General features: G+C 48.0%; 5 protein-coding genes across 5 annotated transcripts; 3 read left to right on the forward strand and 2 right to left on the reverse strand.

The window, feature by feature from the left end:
• Positions 1-478: 478 nt before the first annotated feature.
• Positions 479-2,441, forward strand: CTHT_0060950 (uncharacterized protein; the record flags this gene model as incomplete). The annotated part of the gene is made up of 5 exons (XM_006696348.1): positions 479-966; positions 1,027-1,139; positions 1,242-1,468; positions 1,526-1,931; positions 1,999-2,441. 5 exons carry the CDS (start codon positions 479-481, stop codon positions 2,439-2,441), a joined length of 1,677 nt encoding a protein of 558 aa, XP_006696411.1.
• A 1,465-nt stretch (positions 2,442-3,906) lies between these two features.
• CTHT_0060960 (uncharacterized protein) lies at positions 3,907-4,842 on the forward strand (the record flags this gene model as incomplete). Its single annotated transcript, XM_006696349.1, has 1 exon — positions 3,907-4,842. One exon carries the CDS (start codon positions 3,907-3,909, stop codon positions 4,840-4,842), a length of 936 nt encoding a protein of 311 aa, XP_006696412.1.
• An 8,345-nt stretch (positions 4,843-13,187) lies between these two features.
• CTHT_0060970 (ATP-dependent RNA helicase-like protein) lies at positions 13,188-15,482 on the reverse strand (the record flags this gene model as incomplete). Its single annotated transcript, XM_006696350.1, has 1 exon — positions 13,188-15,482. One exon carries the CDS (start codon positions 15,480-15,482, stop codon positions 13,188-13,190), a length of 2,295 nt encoding a protein of 764 aa, XP_006696413.1.
• Positions 15,483-16,428: 946 nt separating this feature from the next.
• CTHT_0060980 (uncharacterized protein) lies at positions 16,429-17,783 on the reverse strand (the record flags this gene model as incomplete). The annotated part of the gene is made up of 4 exons (XM_006696351.1): positions 16,429-16,497; positions 16,548-16,987; positions 17,048-17,469; positions 17,539-17,783. 4 exons carry the CDS (start codon positions 17,781-17,783, stop codon positions 16,429-16,431), a joined length of 1,176 nt encoding a protein of 391 aa, XP_006696414.1.
• Positions 17,784-19,373: 1,590 nt separating this feature from the next.
• CTHT_0060990 (uncharacterized protein) lies at positions 19,374-22,088 on the forward strand (the record flags this gene model as incomplete). The annotated part of the gene is made up of 1 exon (XM_006696352.1): positions 19,374-22,088. One exon carries the CDS (start codon positions 19,374-19,376, stop codon positions 22,086-22,088), a length of 2,715 nt encoding a protein of 904 aa, XP_006696415.1.
• Positions 22,089-22,756: the final 668 nt, after the last annotated feature.

Genomic DNA, 22,756 nt, shown 5'->3' on the forward strand with positions numbered 1-22,756 from the left:
CGCACCAACGAGAACTGCACCCATGATGGTTATCACAGGTTCCGGACTTTTTGTCCCCGAATAGGGTCACGATTGCGGCGGGTAAGCTGTCTTCTGGCCCTTGGTGCCAACATGATATCCTGGTTTAAAATGATGACTTCGCCCCCGTAGGAATGGGTCCTTGCAAACATGAGCGTTGCCGAAAACTCCCCCAGCTCGAGGAATCTGAGGGCAAGAAGGTACAGCCGACGTGCCAATTCCAACAAACCAACTGCTCGTCCTTGAACCTGCTTCCGTCTTTTGTGGCGAGAGCCCTTTTTCTACTCTAGCCCCCATGGACCAAAGTACAGGAGTTGAAATCTTGCTCGGGGAACCACTTATTAATATTAAAGCCAACGGTTTCCCAGTCTCAACTTCTCATCTGCTACCAACACCCGACTCTCTTTCTCCCTCAGAATTCCCTGACGAGTCTTTCCCCCAGCTAAACAACGAGGTACCAATGACGTCTCCGTCTAAGCAGCCAGCTTACTCCATCCTGGATAAGCCTCTTGGAGCAGCCCGGCATGTTCGCATCATAGGCATTGGGGCCGGAGCTAGTGGTATCAATCTTCTTCGGACCCTGCGCCTCAACCTCACCAACTACGATGTCGTAGTTTACGAGAAGAACACTGACGTGGGCGGCACATGGCTGGAAAACCGCTACCCAGGTTGTCGTTGCGACGTTCCCAGCCACAGCTATCAGTTCTCATGGCGTCCAAAGAAGGACTGGAAGAACTTCTTCGCGGCCTCCGAGGAAATTTGTGATTATCTGCGCCAGGTTTGTGAAGAAGAAGGGTTGAGGAAATACATCAAGACATCGCATCAGGTGATTTCGGCCCGTTGGATCGAGGAGGAAGCAAGATGGGAAATCAAGGTCCGCAATCTCTTGACAAACACCGAGTTTAAGGATTATGCGCACTTCTTAGTGGACGGAACAGGAATCCTTAAGTAAGCAAAACAAGGGGTATGTTGCACCTTAAGCCGTCTTACTCTGACATTGGCAAACAGTAACTGGAAATGGCCCGATGTGGAGGATCGCAAAAACTTTAAGGGCATTCTAATACACACCGCCCGTTGGCCAAAGAATTTTGATCACAAAGGTAAAACCATTGCTGTCATAGGTAATGGCTCAACCGGGATCCAAGTTTTGCCAGAGCTTCAACCAGGTACAGTACACGCAGTCGTTGGTTGATCGGAAGGTGAATACTAAGACAACAACTCAGAAGCCAAAAAACTATACCACGTCTTCCGCACCCCTACGTGGGTGCTGCCACCTAGGATACAGATCTGGAAAATAATGGGTCAAGCTAAGGAGCTGCTCGGCCAGATTGAGCTGGACGAGCAGGAGAATTTCTCCAAAGAGACCATTCAGAAGTTTGAGTCCGACGAAAAATTTTACCGCGATTTCGTTAAAAAAATAGAAGTTGACGCAAACAACACTTTCCCAGTGGTAGGTCGTGCTGTGTCACCTAGATACACTTTAGAGATGTTGCTCATCGACTTTTAGGTTCTCCTAAACCATCGTCTTCACCAAGAGGCGCAAATAAAAGCCGCAGAATACATGAAAAAGATGTTGGGGGAAAATGAGAAGCTTTGCAAGCTTCTCATCCCTGACTTTCCCCTGGGCTGCCGGCGCATGACCCCCGGCCACAGCTACTTGCGAGCTCTGACCCAGCCCAATGTCCAAATCAGGAGGTCCGAGATCAAGCGCTTTGTAGAAGATGGCATCGAGCTCTCTTCTGGAGAAGTGCTCAAGGTAGATGTCATCGTTTGTGCTACCGGCTTCGACACATCTTTTTGTCCGCGGTTCCCTATCATCGGCAGGAATGGGGTAAATCTCCAAGATAGGTGGAAGAAGGAGACCCCTAAGGCATACATGTCCTGTGCAGTGGATGGTGTGCCTAACTATTTTGGTATGTAAATTTTTTCTCTTGTTGAGTACTCTTTCCCAGACCTAATCAACTGACACCAACTTCCAAGTGTTCCTGGGCCCCAACGCTCCTATCGGTCATGGTAGCGTTTTCACTTTGAGCGAACACATATCTCGTTACATCGCACGAGTTATCCAAAAGTGTCAGACCGAGTGCATCAAAGCGATTTCCCCCTCTCCTGCTGCCGTTCGAGACTACTTCGAACACGTTACTGCATTCATGCCACGAACGGCATGGGGGATGCCCAATGGCCCACGGTCGTGGTTCAAGGCGGGCAAGGGTGGAAATGAGCCTGTCACAGCGCTTCACCCTGGAAGCAGAATACATTTTTTCCACATGCTGGAGAGGTTCAGGGGCGAAGATTGGGAGTATGTGTATAGCGACGAGAGCGTGGGAAACCGTTTTGCATACCTGGGGAACGGTTTCTCGATCAGGGAGTCTCCCGGTGGAAATCTGGCTTGGTATCTCGAGACGGAGAAGACCGTGCTATGATATAACATGTTGCGAGGTGATAGTTAGTCCCTGACTCGGTCTTGTCCATGGAATGTCTTCAAGAGTCTATGAACACTGGGAGGGTTAAACAGGGCGGCATAGATATTGCAAACGGATCACGTCTTTAATTTATGTGGGTTGAAGCCCTTAATTACTGACACCGCAGGTATCCAAACGCTGTAATCTTGCCGCATGTTGCAAAGTAAATAGTTCTGCTATAGAAGATGAGTGCGGGATGAGGACAATTGCTTCTACGGGAGATCACATCAACCATCATCCTCGCCATACAGTATATGCACACAGTGCTGCTCATTGACTCAGTCATGCTTCACACTTGTCCAGTCCGGACCTCCGTATACTTATCTCGGAACCGCTTCTCATTGTCCACTCGAGCTTTCTCCATTCACCCCCATGATGTACGGAGTATTAGTAAATTGCTGGTCGCCTCAAACACAGCCACATTATTGTACTTCCCAACTACATTGAGCGCAACACTGCAGCCCAGTTCGTGCAATGTGATGCGTACTACCTTCTATTTTTTAGCGGCCTTGCGTTGATTCTGTGGATATTCGTTGCTAACGTTTTGCGACCATAGCCGCCGCGTTCTCCAGATTTATCCAACTGAAGCCAAAGATGGGTCTTGCTACTCCATCTCGGCGCTTGTGGTCCTGAGATCTCAGGGGCTTTTGTCCAATCGAACACCCTTGAAAACACTATTGATTTCACCCCATTGCTCAAACACACTTTCTTATGTACTCATCATATTGGCTCCCAACACAACTTTGGTACGCTTGCGATTGGCAATTGGTGTACATTACTTTTCACGTCACTGAGCACTCAATCTGTCCACAGTGCAATCTGAGAAATGAGGCTTTGGACTTGAAACTACCGCTCACAAGAATTTCTTATACGTCCGCCAGCTGCAGGATGCATGCATGCAGCTGTCCATACAATGCCTTGCTTAGCGCCGAAGGACCACTCAGGCATTCAGCTCGCTGTTTTTGGAATATGGCTGGCCACCCGGCTCAGCCAGCTTTGGAACACAAAAACTTTCCCATGGACGTCATGTAAATGATGACACCGCTCTTCACTGCGTTCCTTTGACCTGATATTTTAGATTTTTCAGGAAAGAGTCCACTGTGGGCCACCTTTGGGATGTTGCCTGAAAAAGAAGAACCCATCAATCTCTTGTCTCTTGGTAAGTTTATCATAAACTTGCGAAGAATGTTGTCGGATCTAACTTTTCGTAGATGGCGGGGGGGTGAGAGGAGTGGCATCGTTAATGATTTTGGACAAGATCATGAATGAAATCAAGGAAAGACATGGCTTGCATGAGGTTCCCAAGCCTTGTGAATTCTTCCACATGATGGCCGGTACTAGCACAGGAGGGTAGGTGGTTATCACAGTTTTGTTGTTCAGAAATATCAGGTTCTAGATGGCTAACCCTTGCAGCCTCATTGCGATCATGCTCGGGAGACTCCGAATGTCTACCCAGGAAGCGCTTCAAGAATACGATAATTGTGCCGCCGCGGTTTTCTCATGTAAGAACATCAAGAATCCAACAGCCTGGTTCCGTGCCTCGGGCTTGAAGAAAGTCGTTGAAGAACTTGTTGCAAAACGCGGCATGGGGGACCTGATGCAAGAAGAAAACCCTCCAAACAAAGGCAAAGTTTTAGTTTGCGTAATGCCAACCAAGAGTTGGGGAGAGGCACGTATAATACGCTCTTGGGAACCTTCGGATCCTGATAGCCGGTGGCACAAGAATACTACCATTTGGCAAGCTGCTCGAGCCACTACAGCCGCTTCCATTTACTTCAAACCAGAAGTGCTCGGTAATGGAAAAGAAGACCAACCTTTTATCGACGCGGCAATCGGAGCCAATAACCCTGTCGAGTACCTTTTGAAAGAAGCCGTTCGCCATTTTGGTTCTGGCAAACCTTTAGGCTGCGTGGTCAGCATCGGCACTGGTACTCGTGAAGTGGAGATAGCGAGTCCACCAAAGGGCCTGCTGAAAGGATGGATCAATCCGTTGCCCTATGTTGCAAGCGTGGCCAAGCTCCTCAAGACTTCAGCAACTGACCCTGAGCATGCGCACCGAAGCATAGCCTATCGGGTAGAAGGTTATCCTGGTGCATATTTTCGTTTCAACGTGACCAACGCCGCGGCTGTTGTTGGTCTGAGTCAATACAAGAAAATCCCGGAGTTGAAATCTTTGACAGTCAAGTATCTTTCCGATCCAGATATCATCGCAAAGATTCGGGAAGCTGCAGATAAGCTACGGGGGGAGGCTTTTGACCATGGTCTTAGCCTTGGCTACGTTAGTATGTCATCCCTGGATCTCCTTAATAATGCCTATTTCATGATTGTCTCTGCTAAAACGAAACGCTCCAGCCCGAGTTGATTGCGACCAGTTGCCTGTTCGTAATGAACAGGTGAGGTCTATGGGCTACTCTGTTCCATTCTTCACCGGAAGACAAGACATACTACAGAAACTCGACGACTTCTTTTCCCCGAGGAACACTCAAGGGTCGCCCCGACGTGAGGTCCTACTCTATGGTATGGGCGGCGTTGGGAAGAGCCAGATCGCCTTCAAGATAGCGGAGAGGTTGAACAATAGGCATGTATTTTGTTTCTTTCCATCTTCACCTTTTGCCCCCCTCAACTTATGCCGCTTCTTCTCTAACCTTTTCAGGTTTCGGTACATATTCTATATTGATGGTGCTACCAAACATTCAATTATCCAAAGCTATGTAAACATTGCTATGCACTATGGTCTCGGGGAAGGCTCACCAGAAAGTTTGCGCCACCAAGCCCTTCGCTGGATGGAAGACTTAACAGACGAATGGCTTATGATCTTCGATGACTGTAACCTGAGGGACCGACGAGGCCATCTGCCGGCACGGAACAGAGGAAATATCATCTACACTTCACGACTTACAGATCTTACATTTGAGTTACCTGCTGACTGCATTTACGAGATTAGCCCATTTTCGGATGAAGAAGCAGTCAATCTCTTGTTACAAGTCTCAGGGTTTGACGTCACTTCTGGTAGCCCCTCAAAGAGAGAGGCCGCAGAAGCTATCATTCATGAGCTTGGATCTCTGCCTCTCGCCATTGTCAATGCCGCAGCGTCTATCAAGAAGACTCATGTAACGCTTGAAACATATCTGAGACTTATTCGCCAAGAGAAGGTTCGCATGCTCTCCGAAAACTGCTTTCATGGCAAAAATATTGAGAACCCGGCAGTCTATGCAACCCTAGAACTTTCTTACAAAGCAATAACTGACCACAAGCGACGTCATGGCGAAGATGATGAAGGAATTTCCGCAGATGCTGCACTTGCACTACTGAGCATCCTCAGCTGCTATCACTACAACTCAATCCCACTTGACATCTTCGCACGCGCGGCGATAGAACGTGTCCGGCATGGAGTCGATAAATTATTCCCAATCGAACGCATCCTCAGTTTCAAGTCTCCCTTCCCTGATATGTTCACCTCAATGAACAACCACGGGTATTGGAACCGGCGCTATGTGGATTTGGGCTTGTCATTCTTAGAGTCCCTTTCTCTTGTCAAAGTATCTCGAAACAATATGATATCCATGCATGTTCTGGTTCATTCCTGGCTTCGCGATCGGATGGAGAAGACCATCCTCGAACAATGGATGCAGGTTGCAGGCATTGTGCTTCTTGAATCTGTTTCTCTCCTGAACACAACTTCTGACAAAGCATTTGCCCTCCAATTGCGTCCACACTTTCAGTGTCTCTCTTATAAAAGAATCAAAACTATATCTCCGGAGGAATATGAGGCACATTTGCAGAGGAAGATGGGGCTCTTCTACTTTTTGGTCAAGGAATTCCAGAACGCTGAACTATGTTTACTGCGATCTCTTCACATCAACAAACTGAACAGAGGCAATCACAGTTGGACCGTCATCAAACTCCTCATGGACCTTGCTGAGCTCTATGAGGACTGGAGTCTCTTAGGTAACGCAGAGCAAACGTACCTTGAGCTTGAGGAAAGGATCGAGGAACGATTGAGATTTCTCCGCGAGAATAGTACACCACAGTCCATGGGACGACAGCTCGAAATGCAAACACAGAGTAATTCTGCCTCGGACTCCACTGACAAAGGAAAAGGTCGCGTGACTATTGTGAAAAAGTTCACAAGTCATCTACTGCATTCCGAGATCCAGCTGCTGTCTAGGTACTTCTCCATGCTAAAAGAGCAAAGGAGAACAGCTGGCTGGCATGAAAAATCTCAGACTCAGTTGGTTGTAGCTCACAATCCGAGATATGAAGATCTTGTACACGAACTGGATGACGCCGACGAAAAGGAGACCTGTGCCCAGTTATGGATAATACGAAGCAGGCTAGGCTGGGTATATATGAATCAGGGCGAATTTCCATTAGCTGAATGGATGTTGGAGCACGCTTTGAAGGGCCTTGAAATATTTTTCGATGAAGAGAATCCGCATATACTTCGAACGAAAATCAGACTCCAGCAACTCAAGGATCCAGAAAATGACGACTTTTGGAGACGATTTAACGACGAGCTTGCCGATCTTCCCCAGGAAAAGTTCATGTCTCTCTTTCAGGCTGGGGTTCTCCACGACGCTTTTATTGCTTGGAAAGACGCAATGAAGGACAACGCTCATCTGTGGGATCTTGCATACAAAGGCCTCTCTGAGATACTTCCCGCGGTGGAAAAGAGCTATGGGCCTTGTGATAAGAAAACCCTCAAGGTCATGCGGATAATGGCAAGATGTCTTCTCACAGGAAAAGAGTATCAGCAAGCCATGGAGCTCTGCCAGAAATGTGTACAACGAGCGAGATCATCATATGGAGAATCCCACTTTGAGACCATTTTCAGTCTGCAACTCCTATCACAGGCTGTCTTAAGATTGAACGACTTTCAGGTTGATGACAACCTTGTTCGGGCCACACAACAGGCTATGGAAAGAGCCAAAGCCACGCTTGGGGCCAACCATCCCCTGACCATTAGTCTTGAGGAAAGGGCAAAGCGGCGAAAAAAGGGGTTAAATACTCGACAAGAACTTCAGGATTGTTTTGGAGAGGATGGCGATGGAATGCCGCTTTTCTACCAATGGAAGGGGGGGCACTTCAGAGATCTTGTGGATACAGCGTGGCATGATTTTTTTGGTGTCAGTCTACTTGCGGACAGAAAGAAAAGGTTTGGCGATGATCATCCCGCAGTAAAAAGCTGGGAAGCAATTGTCTGCGCGGGTCCTCCAGAAACGAAAGAAGAGCTGATTGAAAGACTATGCAGGACTTTGGAGCCTTCTGATGGGCATAGAAAGTTGCTGGTACCTTTGTTGAGGGGGCCCCGGAGAGTGTGCTTGGAGAGTGCTTGGGGAGAAAAGGCACTGGAAGACCCAGTGGATAACCATACTGATGAAGTGATCATGACAATTTTGCAGGATGGTCGAACCACGGAAAACCAAGAACTAAGGAGACAGGAGTTTTGGGCTCGGTGTTCAAGTTATTTGTAAGCCACTAAGTGCCAACATTTGACTCCCCACAATACTTCTTCCAAAACTGCCATCCACAAAAGAAATCTCATTTATATCTAAAGATAGGCAATTCGTATTATGCATTCCCTCTTCCCATGAGACTGGTGAGTTTGTTTGATCTGGTTCGGAACCACATGATTGCCTTTTGGAAAGCCGTGCCATGCAACCCTGCGGAGAGAAGTAAACTCCTATCACCAGCTTCAGAGCTGAGCGTTCAGCCACTGCCTCGGCTCATCAGTGTTGAATCAAGTACCTCCTAGCAGGTATTGGTTCGTTGATGGGGTCACACTGTGACACCTTTGTGATGCCAACAAAACCCCTTCTAGCCCACAGTTGGTCAACGAGAGCTGTTGTGCATGGGTTGAATGCAAATAGAAAAGGATGGGATTGCCAGGCACTTACCTGCATTTGCTTTTTGCTGCAAATTCTTCCCACCGAAAAACAACCGATGCTTAAGTTGTATAGGCCTACAAACCCTAAGTACTTCACCGGTACACCAAGCTGCTGCCTCTCTAATTGATGACTGCGACTTGATCAAATACATTTGATTTGCTGCTTCTGTCATCGAAGTTCTTCTCTAAAGACCACCTTCCTTTGTCAAACTGCCATCTTTTATGAACCATGTCACAGAGTGAGAGAGTGGGCTAGCGAATCTTTCATCACTTGGTAAACCCACAACATCTTGTTTTTCTCTTTACTAATCATTCTTTACAAAATAGCTAGGATTCACCTGTATGATAGACGGCGGAGGAGTCTGAGTGGTGTCGCCACTTGTGATTTTGGATAGGATTATGAGGATAATTCAGCAGATACAGGATCTTTCATTCACACCTAAGCCATGCAGCTACTTTCACATGATTGCAGAAACTAGCACTGGATGGCAAGGGCTTGTAGTGTCGTGCCATTCAAGATCAAGTAGGATATGCATCTGGCTAATGCACTAACTGTTCATTCAGCCTTATTACCATTATTTCAAGGTGACTCCGAATGTCTGTTCAAGTATTATAGGAACACGACAACGGTACTGCAAATATTTTCTTATCTCGAAATCGAAAGCATTGGAGTGCAACCGAGGGATTTCGTGCCACGGTCTTACAGGAAGTAGTTAAGGATCTTTCGAAAAAAAAACGGGGTTTGCAAGAAACGGCTCCCACAAGGGATAAAATTATCTATGAGAAAGGAAAGGCAGTCGTTGCAGTTATGCCTACAGGGAAAGTCGCAAGTAGATAACCACACCTTGTTTATTCCTGGACCCCATCATTCCTTATGTGGCTGAAATATGAGATAAAACATTACTATCTGTGAGGTTTCCCAAGCAAAAACCGCAGCTCCTTCATTTTCCAAACTCCATATATATAAATATCCATCGCAGATGACCGTTGAACCGCAAGAGTTTGACTAGGGCATCCTCCTAGCAGATACTTCAATACTTTGAGACACAAACCGTTTTCTAGAGTCATTCCCCCTCGTCAAAATATCCGAAAGTCGAGCATCAGTGTCAATGCATATCCTAGTTTACAGCTGGGCACAGTAAAGGATGGAAGAGGACGACTATCTTCAGCATAGCTTGATGGCGCGGATTGTGTTAACTGAATCCAAAGTCCAGTCGATTAGCTGGCGCGATAGGTACATATCTCAATCTATCTAACCACACATCGATGCCTATTATACCCAAAGTTGCAAGCCCCTTGATTATAATCGATATAAGATGCTTTTACGGTTGAAATTTAGTTTGGTGTACCAGTGGGATAAGAGATTCTCCGAAGCGGAACAGCGTTACTTGGACTACATAAACTTTCAAGAATCGAGTTTGACAATCATGGCCACGAAACAATTAATGCACTTGAAACACTCGCAGCACTTTATCATAAGATGGGAGATCTAGCGAAAGTTGAACTCACATACTGGGAAATAATCGAAAGACTGCGTGAAATGGTGAGGGATGCGAAAGCTATCCTCTTCATCCAGGAAGAAATTCATGACGGAAGGCCGTCACTCATCTGAAGCCCTCCTGAGAACGTTTGGGACAGATAGAGCACCTCACCAAAGGTTCTTTCAACGGCTAAACCACAAGCTCCTATTTCGAAGCCATTCATCACGGTTGTCGACAACTTTTAGTCAAATCTGGTCTTTGAAGGCTGTAGAATATCTGAAAACTCAGTGCATCATTTACGTTCTCAGTTTTCGGAGTCGAGGATCAAGGTGAAGTCGCTGACCGCCCCCGCCAATATGGAAAACTAGGATGAGCTTATAGACAGCTGGCGTCGCATTGCCAACAAGAATAGAAGTAATGGATTTAAGGATCATACGTTCGAGGTACTGAGGATGTTGTATTGTGCATACGGAACTTGTCTCCTTAAGAACAGGATGTGGGAAATTTCCTACAGTTTCTATTGTCAATCTTACGAAGGCCAGTACAAGCTGTTCTACGGCCCTTATGACGAAAAGTGTCTCCAACTTCTTCGCTGAATGATGAACTGCTTTGTCGAAGGAGATCAATGTGACCAGGGGGTTTCACTTGCTCGAAAATGTGTCTGTCGAGCGAAATAAAAAGTTTGGGGAATTGCATAAACAGACTGTTTTGGCACTGAAGAAATTAGGAGATGCCCTTTACTTCCAATCTTTCGAACCGAAGAAGAATAAAGGTACTAGAAGAAGCTATGATCAAAGAGGAATCCGTTTTTGTCACACACTTCTATCACCAAAATGATTCGAAGCACATTTTAGGTGCAAAAACGGCTGTGTGTCTACTGTCAATAGCCAATCGCTGGGACTATCGAACGATAAGATATCGGCAAAGCCCTTTAACCTCGACTTTTTTCGCAGGTGGGTGATCCACAGAGCAGATCTTCAGAGGTACTAAGAACAGTACGGTCCTTACCATATGATCACCCGTCGATACCGGCGCTTTGTTGGCGATAAAGCCCCAGAAACGATGGAAGACTGCGTCGAAAGAGTACGTCGCTGTTTTAGGACATATAACCTGTATAGCAAGAAGTGTGAACAGAAACTCAACTACTTAAAACATATTACTGAGAAACCGCAAAGTCGTCAGTTATCGCAAAACAAGAGTTGGACCGACAGTGTCAGCACAGGCGAACTGTCCACTGGGTCTGCTAAGTCGGTGTCGATCACAAAGGGGAAGCAGAGCTGAAGGCCAACATTGGGAGAGTAGCTACCAGAGTGGAGACAAGGAGATTGACATTGATCTGGATGACATTGACTCGGAGTCTTTGGTTTATCTTCCCGAACCAGATAGATCTGGACATACCAGATGAACAATTTAGACAGATCTGGCAACGATCAAAGTCAAGGACCCGGGATCCTATTAGAAGAATCCGATTTTCTGTATTGGGTTGTAATAACCGCTAGCTGAGGAACATGAAATGTGCTTCAAGAAATAACAGCCAGTCAAGTAGTAGGGGTTACTTTGACGTCCAGTTTGTACTGTTTGATGGTTCTTGAGAGACAGTGACTTTTAACATCCACGAAAGCTGCAGAATTATCTATAGCAGATATGCTTATGTGCTCGCCAGCTCCACAGTCTACTCCAGATATGTTCACAGGGATTGTGGCTAGCTTGAATAAACGGAACCTGCGTGAAATGGCATACTGGGTTGGTTCTGCAATGGCCTCAATGCTCGATTATTTGTTGAATTCGGAAGCCATCTGTTGACCGATCGTAGACTTCCCAGGCCAGATAAGTAGGTACACTGTTAAACAAGCCATTTACCTAAGGACAGAGGTTTTCGGTCGGCCAAAGAGACTGCCTCGTATATATTCGAGTCCTGCGGTTACACCTTTGTTTGGAATACTTTATTAATCACTCTCCGATTATCTAATCAAGCTGCGGATCCCCGACCCCTGTCATCCCAGCGAATCACCTTGGTATTTTACCTCAAGGACCTCCTTGGCAAGACAACAGTACGCTCAACTCTTTCCTGATTCTTTTTTTTCCAATTTTTTCTCCTTAATGATACAACCTGCTTTGCTCACATTAAGTTGCAACGATAATGCACAGTTCCCTGTGATCAAGATACCCAACCCGGCTTTGTTTACTCCGAGAGAGCTCCAGGCAGCGCGTCTTTCCAACTCAGCGCTGTAGTATAACAAACAATGCGACGTTCACTCCGTCTCATGGCCTCGGCCATGTCTGCATCAAACGGAGTTTCTCCTGGTTCTATGGCCCTCCTCCCCCCAATTTACCTTTACCGGCGCATACTTCGAGCACACCGGAAGCACCTACCTGCAGAGATGAGAGTTCTAGGGGATGCTTATGTTAAAGCAGAGTTCAGAGCTCATCGAAACGTGGAAAATCCTATTCATCTGGTGGGTTGCTCCATGAGTCCCTTCTACCATTATCCTCGCACCCCGATCTCCTCCCTTCTGTGATATTCCCTCTTTGTTGCAGCAAGTCGGATATGAAAGTGATATATCTCAATCAGCAACTGTCCTAACACGCTTTTATCTGCTACAATGTAACTTACATTAGTGATATTTCGGTAGATCGGGTTCCTCACTGAGTGGCAGCTCTATGCGCAGAAGATCGAAGGAGATTCTTGGAGGGGTGAGAAACTTGACCCACAGAAGATCGAAAAATTGAGTGGTAATTTTACCTTTTTTCCCTCCCTATTTCCCTCTGCATGAAACTTTGTGTTGACGACATTCGACACACAGATGAGCAAATTGGTCAATTATATGAGTTGATGAAAACCATACAGAAGCTTGGAACTGAAGAGTCTGGCTCGGACTCTACCTCATCTTAACTTGCTTTCTCAGATTCAAAACAGACGGTATGGTTAGGCGCAAAATGCAAAACAAATGCCCTTTGGGGTTAATAACCGCTGATAAACGCTGATAAAAATGCATTATTAGTTTCCCTGGTTAACAATTATACCTGAATAGTACCGAGTAAATTACAACGCTTCAGCAGCTTGTAAAACACTACTATCTCTATTATTATCAATATTCAGAGTTTTCTATATCACTGTACATGTCAACGATTTATTTGCTTCCAGTACACTTGTCAACGAGCTGGCAACTGGCAATCCTTGAAGACATAACAGTATTCCTTTGTAGTGCTGAATAGGATATCGTGTAAAGTTATTGTCACATTCTCACCGATCCATTTTACTGCGAATATAGTTTATTTTGCTGTCCAGATCAAAACTTTAGGAATCTGCCTAGGTAGCTATCTGGTTGACTTGCTGTTTTATGCTCCTAGAGCCTCTGCAATCCAAGAACTTTGGACGACGCTGACCTTCTTGGCGTAGTTCTTTTGTGTGTAGACATAATCCAGATACATGATAGCTTCCTTCTTTTGACCGTGTAAAACACTTGAAGGATGTATTGCAACAACATGCTTGCCATGTGAGGTAACGTAGCTATAGTCCGGGGCCAAAATGGCGGTTTTTAGGGCGAACCCCTTCAGAAACGCCTTGAGAATTTTTTCGGCTTGTTCTGGAGAAACTGGCGTGAAGGGTTGAGGATCTTTTGGTGGATCTTCCATCATCCCTTCTTTAACACATAAACCCCGAAGCTGCTTGCGAATGTTGAGAGCTTGTTTCATATTCCTGACGTTGATTTTACGGTCCTTGCACCACTTTGTCCGATCAGCATTCTCCGATGTATACCGCTGCATTGTTGTCAAATATGTGATAAGGTCTCCTTCGCGTCGGTATAGCTCTTTTCGAAGTTGCATTGCTTCCGACTCCTCATCTTCTGAACGCAATTGAAGGTAGATGTCTTCGCCGGCAGTGACACAAGCGATAATATCGATAACCTCAAGCAGGCAATCGTACTCGGGCTCAGCTGCTGCAAGGAGAACTCGGGCATAAGGCGGTGTTACAGGGAACATGACCATTTTCCTTCCCATTTGAGTGATGATACCATTATCATCAATAGCACCGAGGACATTGAGGTGCAAAAGAGCTTTCTCCACAGACTCTGCTTCAGGCGGGTCCATCAAGGGGAAAGCAAGAATGTCATTGACCCCTCGTGCTAACATAGTCAAGACCGCGTTGAGAATGTCCGTCCGAAGGATTTCAGGAAGATCTGACTCTGGCAGAGACTCGTATGTCTCCTTTGTGTAGAGTCTGAAACACTTCCCGGGGCCTTCTCGTCCAGCCCGCCCAGCTCGTTGAATTGCTGATGACTTTGAAATGCCTTTGGGAAGCAAGGATTCCATTCCCAATCGCGGGCGGTATTCTTTGATCTTCGCCTTACCGCAGTCGATCACATATCGTACTCCGGGAACCGTGACTGAGGTTTCGGCGATGTTGGTTGCCAGGACAATTTTCCGCGTAAAGCCGCTAGGCAGTGGCTGAAATGCTTGGTGCTGGGCCTCGATAGGAAGTTGGCCGAACAATGGGAAAACTTTAATCTTGGGAAGATTTGGGTCTAGTCCTGATGCCCATTCCTCAATCCTGTCTTTGGCAGATTCAATTTGCTCTTGCCCAGGGAGGAATGCCAAAATGTCTTTCCTGCCATACTTGTCTGAAAGCGCTTCTTCAGTGTGAATTTTAATGATTGTTTCAAGCAAAGCCTCTTCGATGTCGGGCACTGGTTTTGGAGTGTGTATTATTTCAACAGGGAACTGGCGTCCTTCAATCCGCAAGTACTCAACTGAGCCATTCCCTTCAGTTGCACCATCTTCTGGAGAGAAAAACCTCTTGATACTCTCGACATTAGCGGTCGCGCTCATAATAACAACCTTAAGTGGGACCCCCCCACGCCCGGCTTTGTCACCGCAGATGATTTGCTTAAGAAAACCAGCAAGCAGGTCGACATCGACACTGCGCTCGTGAATCTCATCAACGATAATGGCGCTGTACTGCCTTAGGTGAGGATCACGGAGCATCTCTTGAAGCAGCATACCCTCCGTGAGGTATTTGATCTTCGTGCCCCGAGGAACTCGATGATCAAACCGAACCGAGTACCCCACAAGCCCGTTAAAAGAGTGACTACTCAAAGGAGTGCCGACTTCACGGGAAACTCGATGAGCCAGGGTTGTTGCCGCAACCCTGCGAGGTTGAGTAACGGCTATCACCCCACCAACAGAAACCTCTTGCGTCGTTCCGTCCAGTTCAACTTTCACTTTCTTCTTCCTACACCACTGCTCTTGGTAGAGGAATTGAGGTACTTGAGTGCTCTTGCCGGAACCCGTCTCTCCAACGAGGATCAGAACGTCTTTTCGGCGAAGTATGCGACGAATATCATCTTGACGCGTCCAAAGCGGCAAAGCCTGACGCACAGCGAAATACTGAGGGTCACCCGAAGGTGGGAGACAGGGTTTGAACGTGGTCAACACCCTCTCTGGGGAAAGGTGTTGTGACGTCGACGATTGGTGAGGCTTCCTAAGGTCACCCTTTGCCGAATTGGCAGTTGGCGATCCGATTGTTGATTGCGTCTTGGGCTTTTTGGTTAAATAACCCTCGAGGGATATGACTTTGTCTCCGATTCTGATCACATCTCCTTCCTCAGCTTTTCTCTTTTTGCTTCGTGCCATATCTCCAATGAAACTAAAAAAATCCGGCTTTTGTAGAAGATAACTTATGTGAGATTGCCTGGAAGCGATGGAGTTGAGCAAATTAGGGAGACAGAGAGGTGGGAAGGCAGGTATTGCGACAAGAGTAATGGAAGATGAAAGTCTTTACTTCGTATGCTTTACCTATTCTTGTAAATCATGGAAGCAGACCTCGCAAAGGTTCTCAAGAAATCTGGAGTAAACCATGCCTTCTTCGGTAGGCGGTGAAGCTTATGCACGGATCAATGACTGCACACGGGTCAGTCGGCTGGGTGAGCTCGGCCTACTGGGGGTAGATCCACCGGAGATAACGGCTCTGTCCCCTGACTGCGCGCTGCACGTATCACTTCCGACTCATCCAAATAACCAGTGAAGGCTGCAACAAGTTAATGTTTGGAAAGACTGTGGAGCACCGACAGAGATTTATTTCTCTCCCCTACGTTTAGTGACGTGCAATGCAGCAAAATCCTGGTGTTTCTGGGCCTTTGTCAACTGGTACATGGAAGCTGCAGAAGCTTGGGATTAATCCTAACCTTCTCGAACGATGCAGCTTAGAATGCAATTTGTGTATATGACCACAAACGTACACTGAGTAAATGGAAATACATGATAAGTAGTACCCCCTTACAATAGCTAGGGTACCTGCTACCTGCTACTAGCCCGAAAGAGTACGCGTACAGTCGAAAGCTCAAACAGGTGAATTTGGAGACAAGCTTAGGAGCCATATCCAGGGCACCAAAAAGCTGTCTGATGCGTATCGTCTAGGGACACTGGATGAGCTGGACGCTCTTCACACGACCATCAACAGCTAGTTAATCCGAAGAGGGTATCCTGGAATTACCTGGGCCAATCATGTCCGCGTCGGGGTCGAATTATAAGTCAAAATTCTGGTGTTTCACTCAAAACACAGGAGTCCAAGGCTGCTCTATCATTTCTTGGCCAGAAGAATATCCATCTGACGCTGACCTTTGCCGACATGATCCACGGCCACATCGGTCTGAAGAACGTTAGTCAACAGCATTACGCATTTCTTATGTCGAGACTTACCCGTTGGCTTATCTTCGCAAGCCTGTCATTCTGACGGTTAATCTTCAAATTAAGACTTTCTGCCAAGTACCTCACGTCTTGCACTTCACTCAAGGTCTCAGCTGTGTTGGTAGCGATCTCCCGCTCCTTCGCCAATTCCTCGGGGTCGCTCTCCTCATCTTCCAACATAAACTCTTTGCGAGCTTTGGCAAGCTCGCGCTCAGGCAATTGACCAAGCAAACGCTTTTGGGAGCGATGCTGGTTTTCCAGTGCCTGTTGCTTCTCTTGGTATTTGGCATCTTCCAACCTTCTCTGTTCTTTGTAGCTGAGCTCTTTCTCAGCAGTAGCCTGGGCAAGTGCAGCCCTTCTCTTATCTCGCTGCTTCTCACCAATGAATCCCATCATCCCGGCAGATTTGGTGACCTCATTGATGCTAGCACTCGCAGTGGTGGCTGCCCCGTCTACATGAAGGCGGTTAGCTTGTCATCATTGGCACTGTATTATTGGGGCTTGAGACATACCGGCTCTGCCAATATGATCATCGATTCTTTCAATCACCTCATCATCTCGGTCAATAATTTCGTGCTGAGACATGAGCTGGGCCTTTGCCTGCCTGGCCATTGCGAGTATGTTTCGTGAGGTATTTGTAGTATCATTCCTGACAGCCTTGATTTGAAACTTGGTCCGATTGTACTCCCAATCGATCCGCTGCTCTTCAGTCATTTCCTGCAGCGCAGGCTCTCCTTCAAATCCACCATTCCAAGACGCATGCTGTGGGACATTGGGATCCTGCGTTGGCTTTGACAGAGAACTGTAACGCGAAAACGAGCTTCCGTCATCCGTATCAAGACTGCCATACCCCCCTGGACGTTGATTGGGAGGCTGTTTGTCAAAACGGTTCTGTCCGAAGCCGCCTGGAGCTCCAATTTGACTGTTTGGGTACCTATTATTGTTAATATATGGTGATTCGGCTGACACTGAGTAAGGGGGCAGCGGTGGGCTATCTGTGTACCCAGGAGGTGTTTTGTTGCTTTCCCCAGTTGAGGTGCGAGAAGGACCGTGCAGCCCTTCACTGGGATGAGGACTCGGTCGCCGCGAGTCGCCAGGACGTGGTGCGTTATGATAGAGGTTGGCGGCATATGGATCAGCGGCGGGAGAAGGTTGAACATCTGCGTAGGGATTCGAGCTCTTCGGGTCCGGCCCAGAGGTTTTCGCCTTGTCACTGGATTTGCGGAACAGATCGCTGAACTTCCCCATGGTGAAGTGCTGCAACAAATAATTGCTCAGCACAAGTCGACTAAACACAGAAGTGCCTAAAGAAAACAGAACTCGACAAGACAGTAAGCGCTTGGGCGGAAGAGGGACGAAGGGAAGATAGGGAGAATGCTGGGATAATCAGGGGCTACGAGGCTGGGGATTGAGTGGATAAGAGGGTGTTGGGCCCTGGCGTGGAAGCCTTGCGTGTGTTGGGTTCGTTCCAGAACGCGGGCCGCCTGTCGCGTCGCAATGCTGACGACCCCTTGGGTTACGGCTTCAGCCACTGATGTGGAGGGGCGATGCAGCGACGCAGTGGCACCTGTTCGTCTTGATAGGCCCTTCTAGACGGAAGAAACGGCGGGGAGGTTGCCACACTCCAAGGGCGACTCAGAACGGTCGCTGTCTTGCTTACCTTCTTGGGGTTTCAAGTCTTTGGATTTCTCTTCTTGCTTCCTTGACTGGGAACTGAGCAGGAAACAACGCAATATCCATGGCCTTCGCCATCGTTTTTCCCTCTTTCTGGTTGTTTTCCTCATACCGCGGTAGGTCAACAGCAGGCGGTAGCAACTGCGTATTCTGTAATTGGCTCCCCGGCTTGGCGTTGGATGTGTGGCATAAGTGGGAGTGGGTCAATGTCGCCCAAGCAAGGCTGATACACCGCCAGGTAAACCCCCACCGCCTCCTGTCCACCTCTTCGTCAATTCGTGTGAAGGCATCCTTTGGTGATTCCAGCCCGAGTAAGATGGGTGTAAAGTAAAAACAAGTAGAAGCGCCAAGATAGGCACCTTCGACTGTGATATCTTTTTCGGGAACGACTTTGTTGTTGTTGCAAATTTGCTGGTTGGATTCAAGGGGCGGTTGAGGGGTTTTTTTTAAGAAGTCGCTCCTGTTAGGGCGATGCTGTTGGATGCCTTCATTCCCTATTATTGTTTGCTGCAAAAATTGAGGTAATTGAGTATCAGGGCCTTATCTGCAAATACAAAGCTGTAGGTAAGCATACGGTACGTCTCGTAATGTTACCAGCAGGCAGCCAAGCAAATCATCGGAAGCAATGACTACAGCCAATGCGTCACTCGGTATTGTATGATTGCTTTCAGACCAGAGCCATTGTTTGGAGTAGACTCACTTACCATCGTCGCCTTTCGCATTCTTCAGTAGCTACCTGATATTCTCACGCACTGCAAATTTTGGGCTTTTTGTAGCCCGGCTTTTGTATCCTCTTGCGAGCAATTTCATCAACATTAGCAGTTGAGCACCTTCCAAGATGGCCTTCCTCTATTGACGTGACGCGCGGAAGTTGTGTTGCTGGTCAATTAGTACAACAACGGGCCCGAGTCGTTCTGCTGCTCTCACCCTTCGCTCTGCCCATTGTTGTATCTTCTTTTCGCATCGGTTATCCTCGTCTCCTTGACACTCCAGCTTTCTATTCGAAGCCGCAAAATGATACCACGAATATACCGTCTTCTCCCGTTTGTAGTGACTCCCCGTTCAGCATTCTCAACGACACACCTGCTGGAGGATTAGGACGCAATCATTTTGCCTTGTATCCGTCATTTTACCCGCCATCTCCTTCACCATTCTTAGTTAGAAATGTCGGTCTTCACGTTTGACCCTGATCCTCCTCGGGTCTCCTCACCGTGGCTTCGATCAGGTATTGACAGCAAAACGCCGTCTCCTGATCAGTCAACAACCCGCAGCAGAGGTCCCGCAGGGTCCGGACTTCTTTCAGACTACGGCATCACTAAGCTTGAGCCTGAACCGCAGGATGGACCTACTGAATATAAGCTTCACCTCCTGCTGCGACCACGCAGGAAGTATGAGCGACTGAGCACCACCACCAGGATCTCCGGATCGACCCAGTCGCGCCCCTCTCTTGACGCCAAAACTCCGAAGCCAGCTTCTATCAGTCCTAGTCCACTGAGTGCTTCTTCCTCTCAGATGCGTCAAGATCGCCTTGAGCATCTCACGACCCAGCTGCTATGGAGATTGCAGCAGTCGTGCCCCTATCATGCTGGCTCTGCTGCACCAAAACTCGTGATACCGCAGCTCCCGGAAGAGAGCATCTCTTTAGAAGCCCCTCTCAAACTGGGCAAGTTGCTTCCCGGCTTAGAGGCATCAAGAGGCGCGCTTTATGAGATTGGAGTGGCTGACGATGGCACTCTGGTCGGCCTGACTAAGGATGAGATGGACGAAAGTCTAACTACCCTCCGTATTATGGCTGCCAGCCTTGGTTGTAACGTTGAGGTCTTACGCATGCTTGTTGTGGGTGATTGCGAGTGGATCGAGCCGAGCAATCCAAATGAGAGTTCTCCGGAATCGACATCTAAAGGTGTCATTCACAAAGCCAAACTCTGGGTAGCTGAGGCTCTGGTAACTCCCGACCTGCGACCCAGGGACGAACACCAGGCAGCGCTGATCTCTGCAAGATCATCGGAAACAGCCCGGACGACTGAGACCTTTCTGGACCCAAAACAGGAGCCGCTTACGACCAATCAACTCCGTATTACCCTGACGGGCCCGACAACATCCGGCAAGTCAACACTCCTGGGCGTGCTATCAACGGGAACACTCGACAATGGTCGTGGAAAGAGTCGGCTTGGTCTACTTAAGCACCTTCACGAAGTTGCATCGGGTGTTACCTCGTCAGTTACGCAGGAATTAGTTGGATACACCGATACTGAAGTTATCAACTACGCCCATAGCGCAGTCGAATCATGGATTGACATCCATGACTTCACGAAGGACGGCCGGTTGGTCTACTTGGTGGATTCCGCTGGCCATCCGCGGTACCGACGGACCATCCTTCGCGGCATCGTTGGATGGGCGCCTCACTGGACGTTGCTGTGCGTCGCTGCCGACAATTCTGAGTTAACTTCAACTGTTAGGGGTGGTTCACATCTACCAGAAGCAGCGCCTGGAGTCGATCTAGCATCTGCCCACCTGGATCTCTGTCTTCGCCTTCGACTTCCTCTGGTTATTGTCATCACAAAGCTGGACCTAGCAACCAAAACCAGTTTATCCTTTGTCTTGAGCAGGATATTGTCTGACGTCAAGAAGTTTGGTCGGGTTCCAAAGGTCGTTAAAGGGAGCCAAACAAGTTTTCCTGACCTTGGCCGGGTATCCCAGTACGATATCCATGCAGCCAAGGAGGCTTTAGCCTGCATTGATACAGCTGGTGATCTCACCTCGATCGTTCCAATTGTCCTCACTAGTGCGGTTGATGGCCGTGGACTCGGCTCTCTTCACGCTCTTCTCCAGCACCTCCCCCTACCTCCAACTCCTACCTCACGTGACTACATCGGAACGGCACTCAACCCAGAGCAACCGGCCAGCCTTTTCCACATTGAAGACAAGTTCAGCCTTCCTGCGTCGTCTGCGTTGGCCACTCTGAACTCCGACAAAGCTACGGACATTGGTACCGTTGTCGCTGGCTATCTCCGGTTCGGGACGCTATCAATTGGGGATAAGGTTGTTGTTGGACCGTTCCCCTCAAATGAAGACCATCTCCATGGGGAATCAGCCCTGCCGGATGATCGACATGGTAGCAGCAGCTACCTTTCGGCTTTGCACCCTTCTTCGTCTGCTGCCCTTGCCCGAGCCTCCACCTCACGCAACACCCTCGCCGCGTCCGCTGCTAACAGCGAGTGGTACACTGCTTCCATTGTCAGCATCCGCAATCTTCGTTTGCCAGTGCAAACGCTGACAGCAGGCCAAGTAGGATCAATTGGCATCGTGTTTGACCCACACCCACAAATAACTGCTCGGTCTGCTGCTACCCTCTCTTCTATCAAGCAGCACTCATCTCGCACTGTTGGTGGTAGCACTCCGAGATTGCGTAAAGGCATGGTCTTGGCCATACCCAGTCGACATATGGTGTCGTCTGGGCTCACTTTACAGGCTGCAAGTGGCCTTATAGCTGTGTTCGATGAAGATAATCGGGATGCGTGCCACTTAACGGTGGGTGGGCTCGTGAATATATATGTGGCAAGCGTCAGAGCAACGGCAAGGGTATTGCGTGTATCGAAGGTCAGTTCTCATGCTCATAGCGAGGCCATGAACGATGGAGAGAGTGGCGGTGATATTGGCGGTTCGAGATTTTTTGGGATAGAGGAGGCTCATGAGAAAGAACATGCCACTGATGCTTCTGGTCCCGAGACCGATGGTGCGGTGGAGGTGCAGCTGGCGTTGATGTCGAACAGGGAATGGATCGAACTGGGATCGAAGATCTTAGTTCTGGAAGAGAGGAAGAGAGATAAGTCTGGTTTGGAGGGTTATGTAGGGAAGGTGATTGAGATTGTTGAATAACGTGGATGGTTGCAAGGTAGGCACATTTTCCTACTTGGTTTTTCTGTTCGAAAGTATAGGGCCCTTGTTTTTGGCTAGCTATATATAACATGAGCGTTATGCAGTTATTAGTATCTTGTTTAATAGTTCAGTACCATTAGGTTTGGATCTATCAAATATCTCATATGTTCACATACTCATGAGCCGCTCCCTGACACAAGCCCTAACCATAAGCGCCAAATATGACAATACGAAGTCCACCATTTCTCTGCGTCTCAAGCTCGTACCAACCCATAAAACAGTGTCCATGTCAGAATATAGCCGGCTAGGCCATTCAACAGACCTCCTGTCCAGAAATCCCATCCTCCACGAGGGAAGTATCGGCTAGTGTCAAACAGACCTTTCTTGCCCGAGCCAAGAGATGTTGGAGCCACTCGCAATGTGTAAACTAGAAACGCAGTAAGGAGAGAGAATACTCCGTAAAAGAGAAAGCCGTCATATGATTCAAGACCCAGGATGCCGGCAGCAACACCGAACAAGGAAGCAGTCAAGGAATACAGGTTGGAGAGCGCCTGGGGTGGGGAGGGGAGGGTTAGCGGGGAAGGGCAGTTTTGCGGGGGTGGAGTCGAGGCACAACTAACCCTAGAGTTATGGATCACGGAATCTTGGACGAGAGGGGAGATCTGAAG

This window comes from Thermochaetoides thermophila, assembly GCF_000221225.1.
Source record: "Thermochaetoides thermophila DSM 1495 unplaced genomic scaffold scf7180000011821, whole genome shotgun sequence".
Lineage (NCBI taxonomy): Eukaryota > Fungi > Ascomycota > Sordariomycetes > Sordariales > Chaetomiaceae > Thermochaetoides > Thermochaetoides thermophila.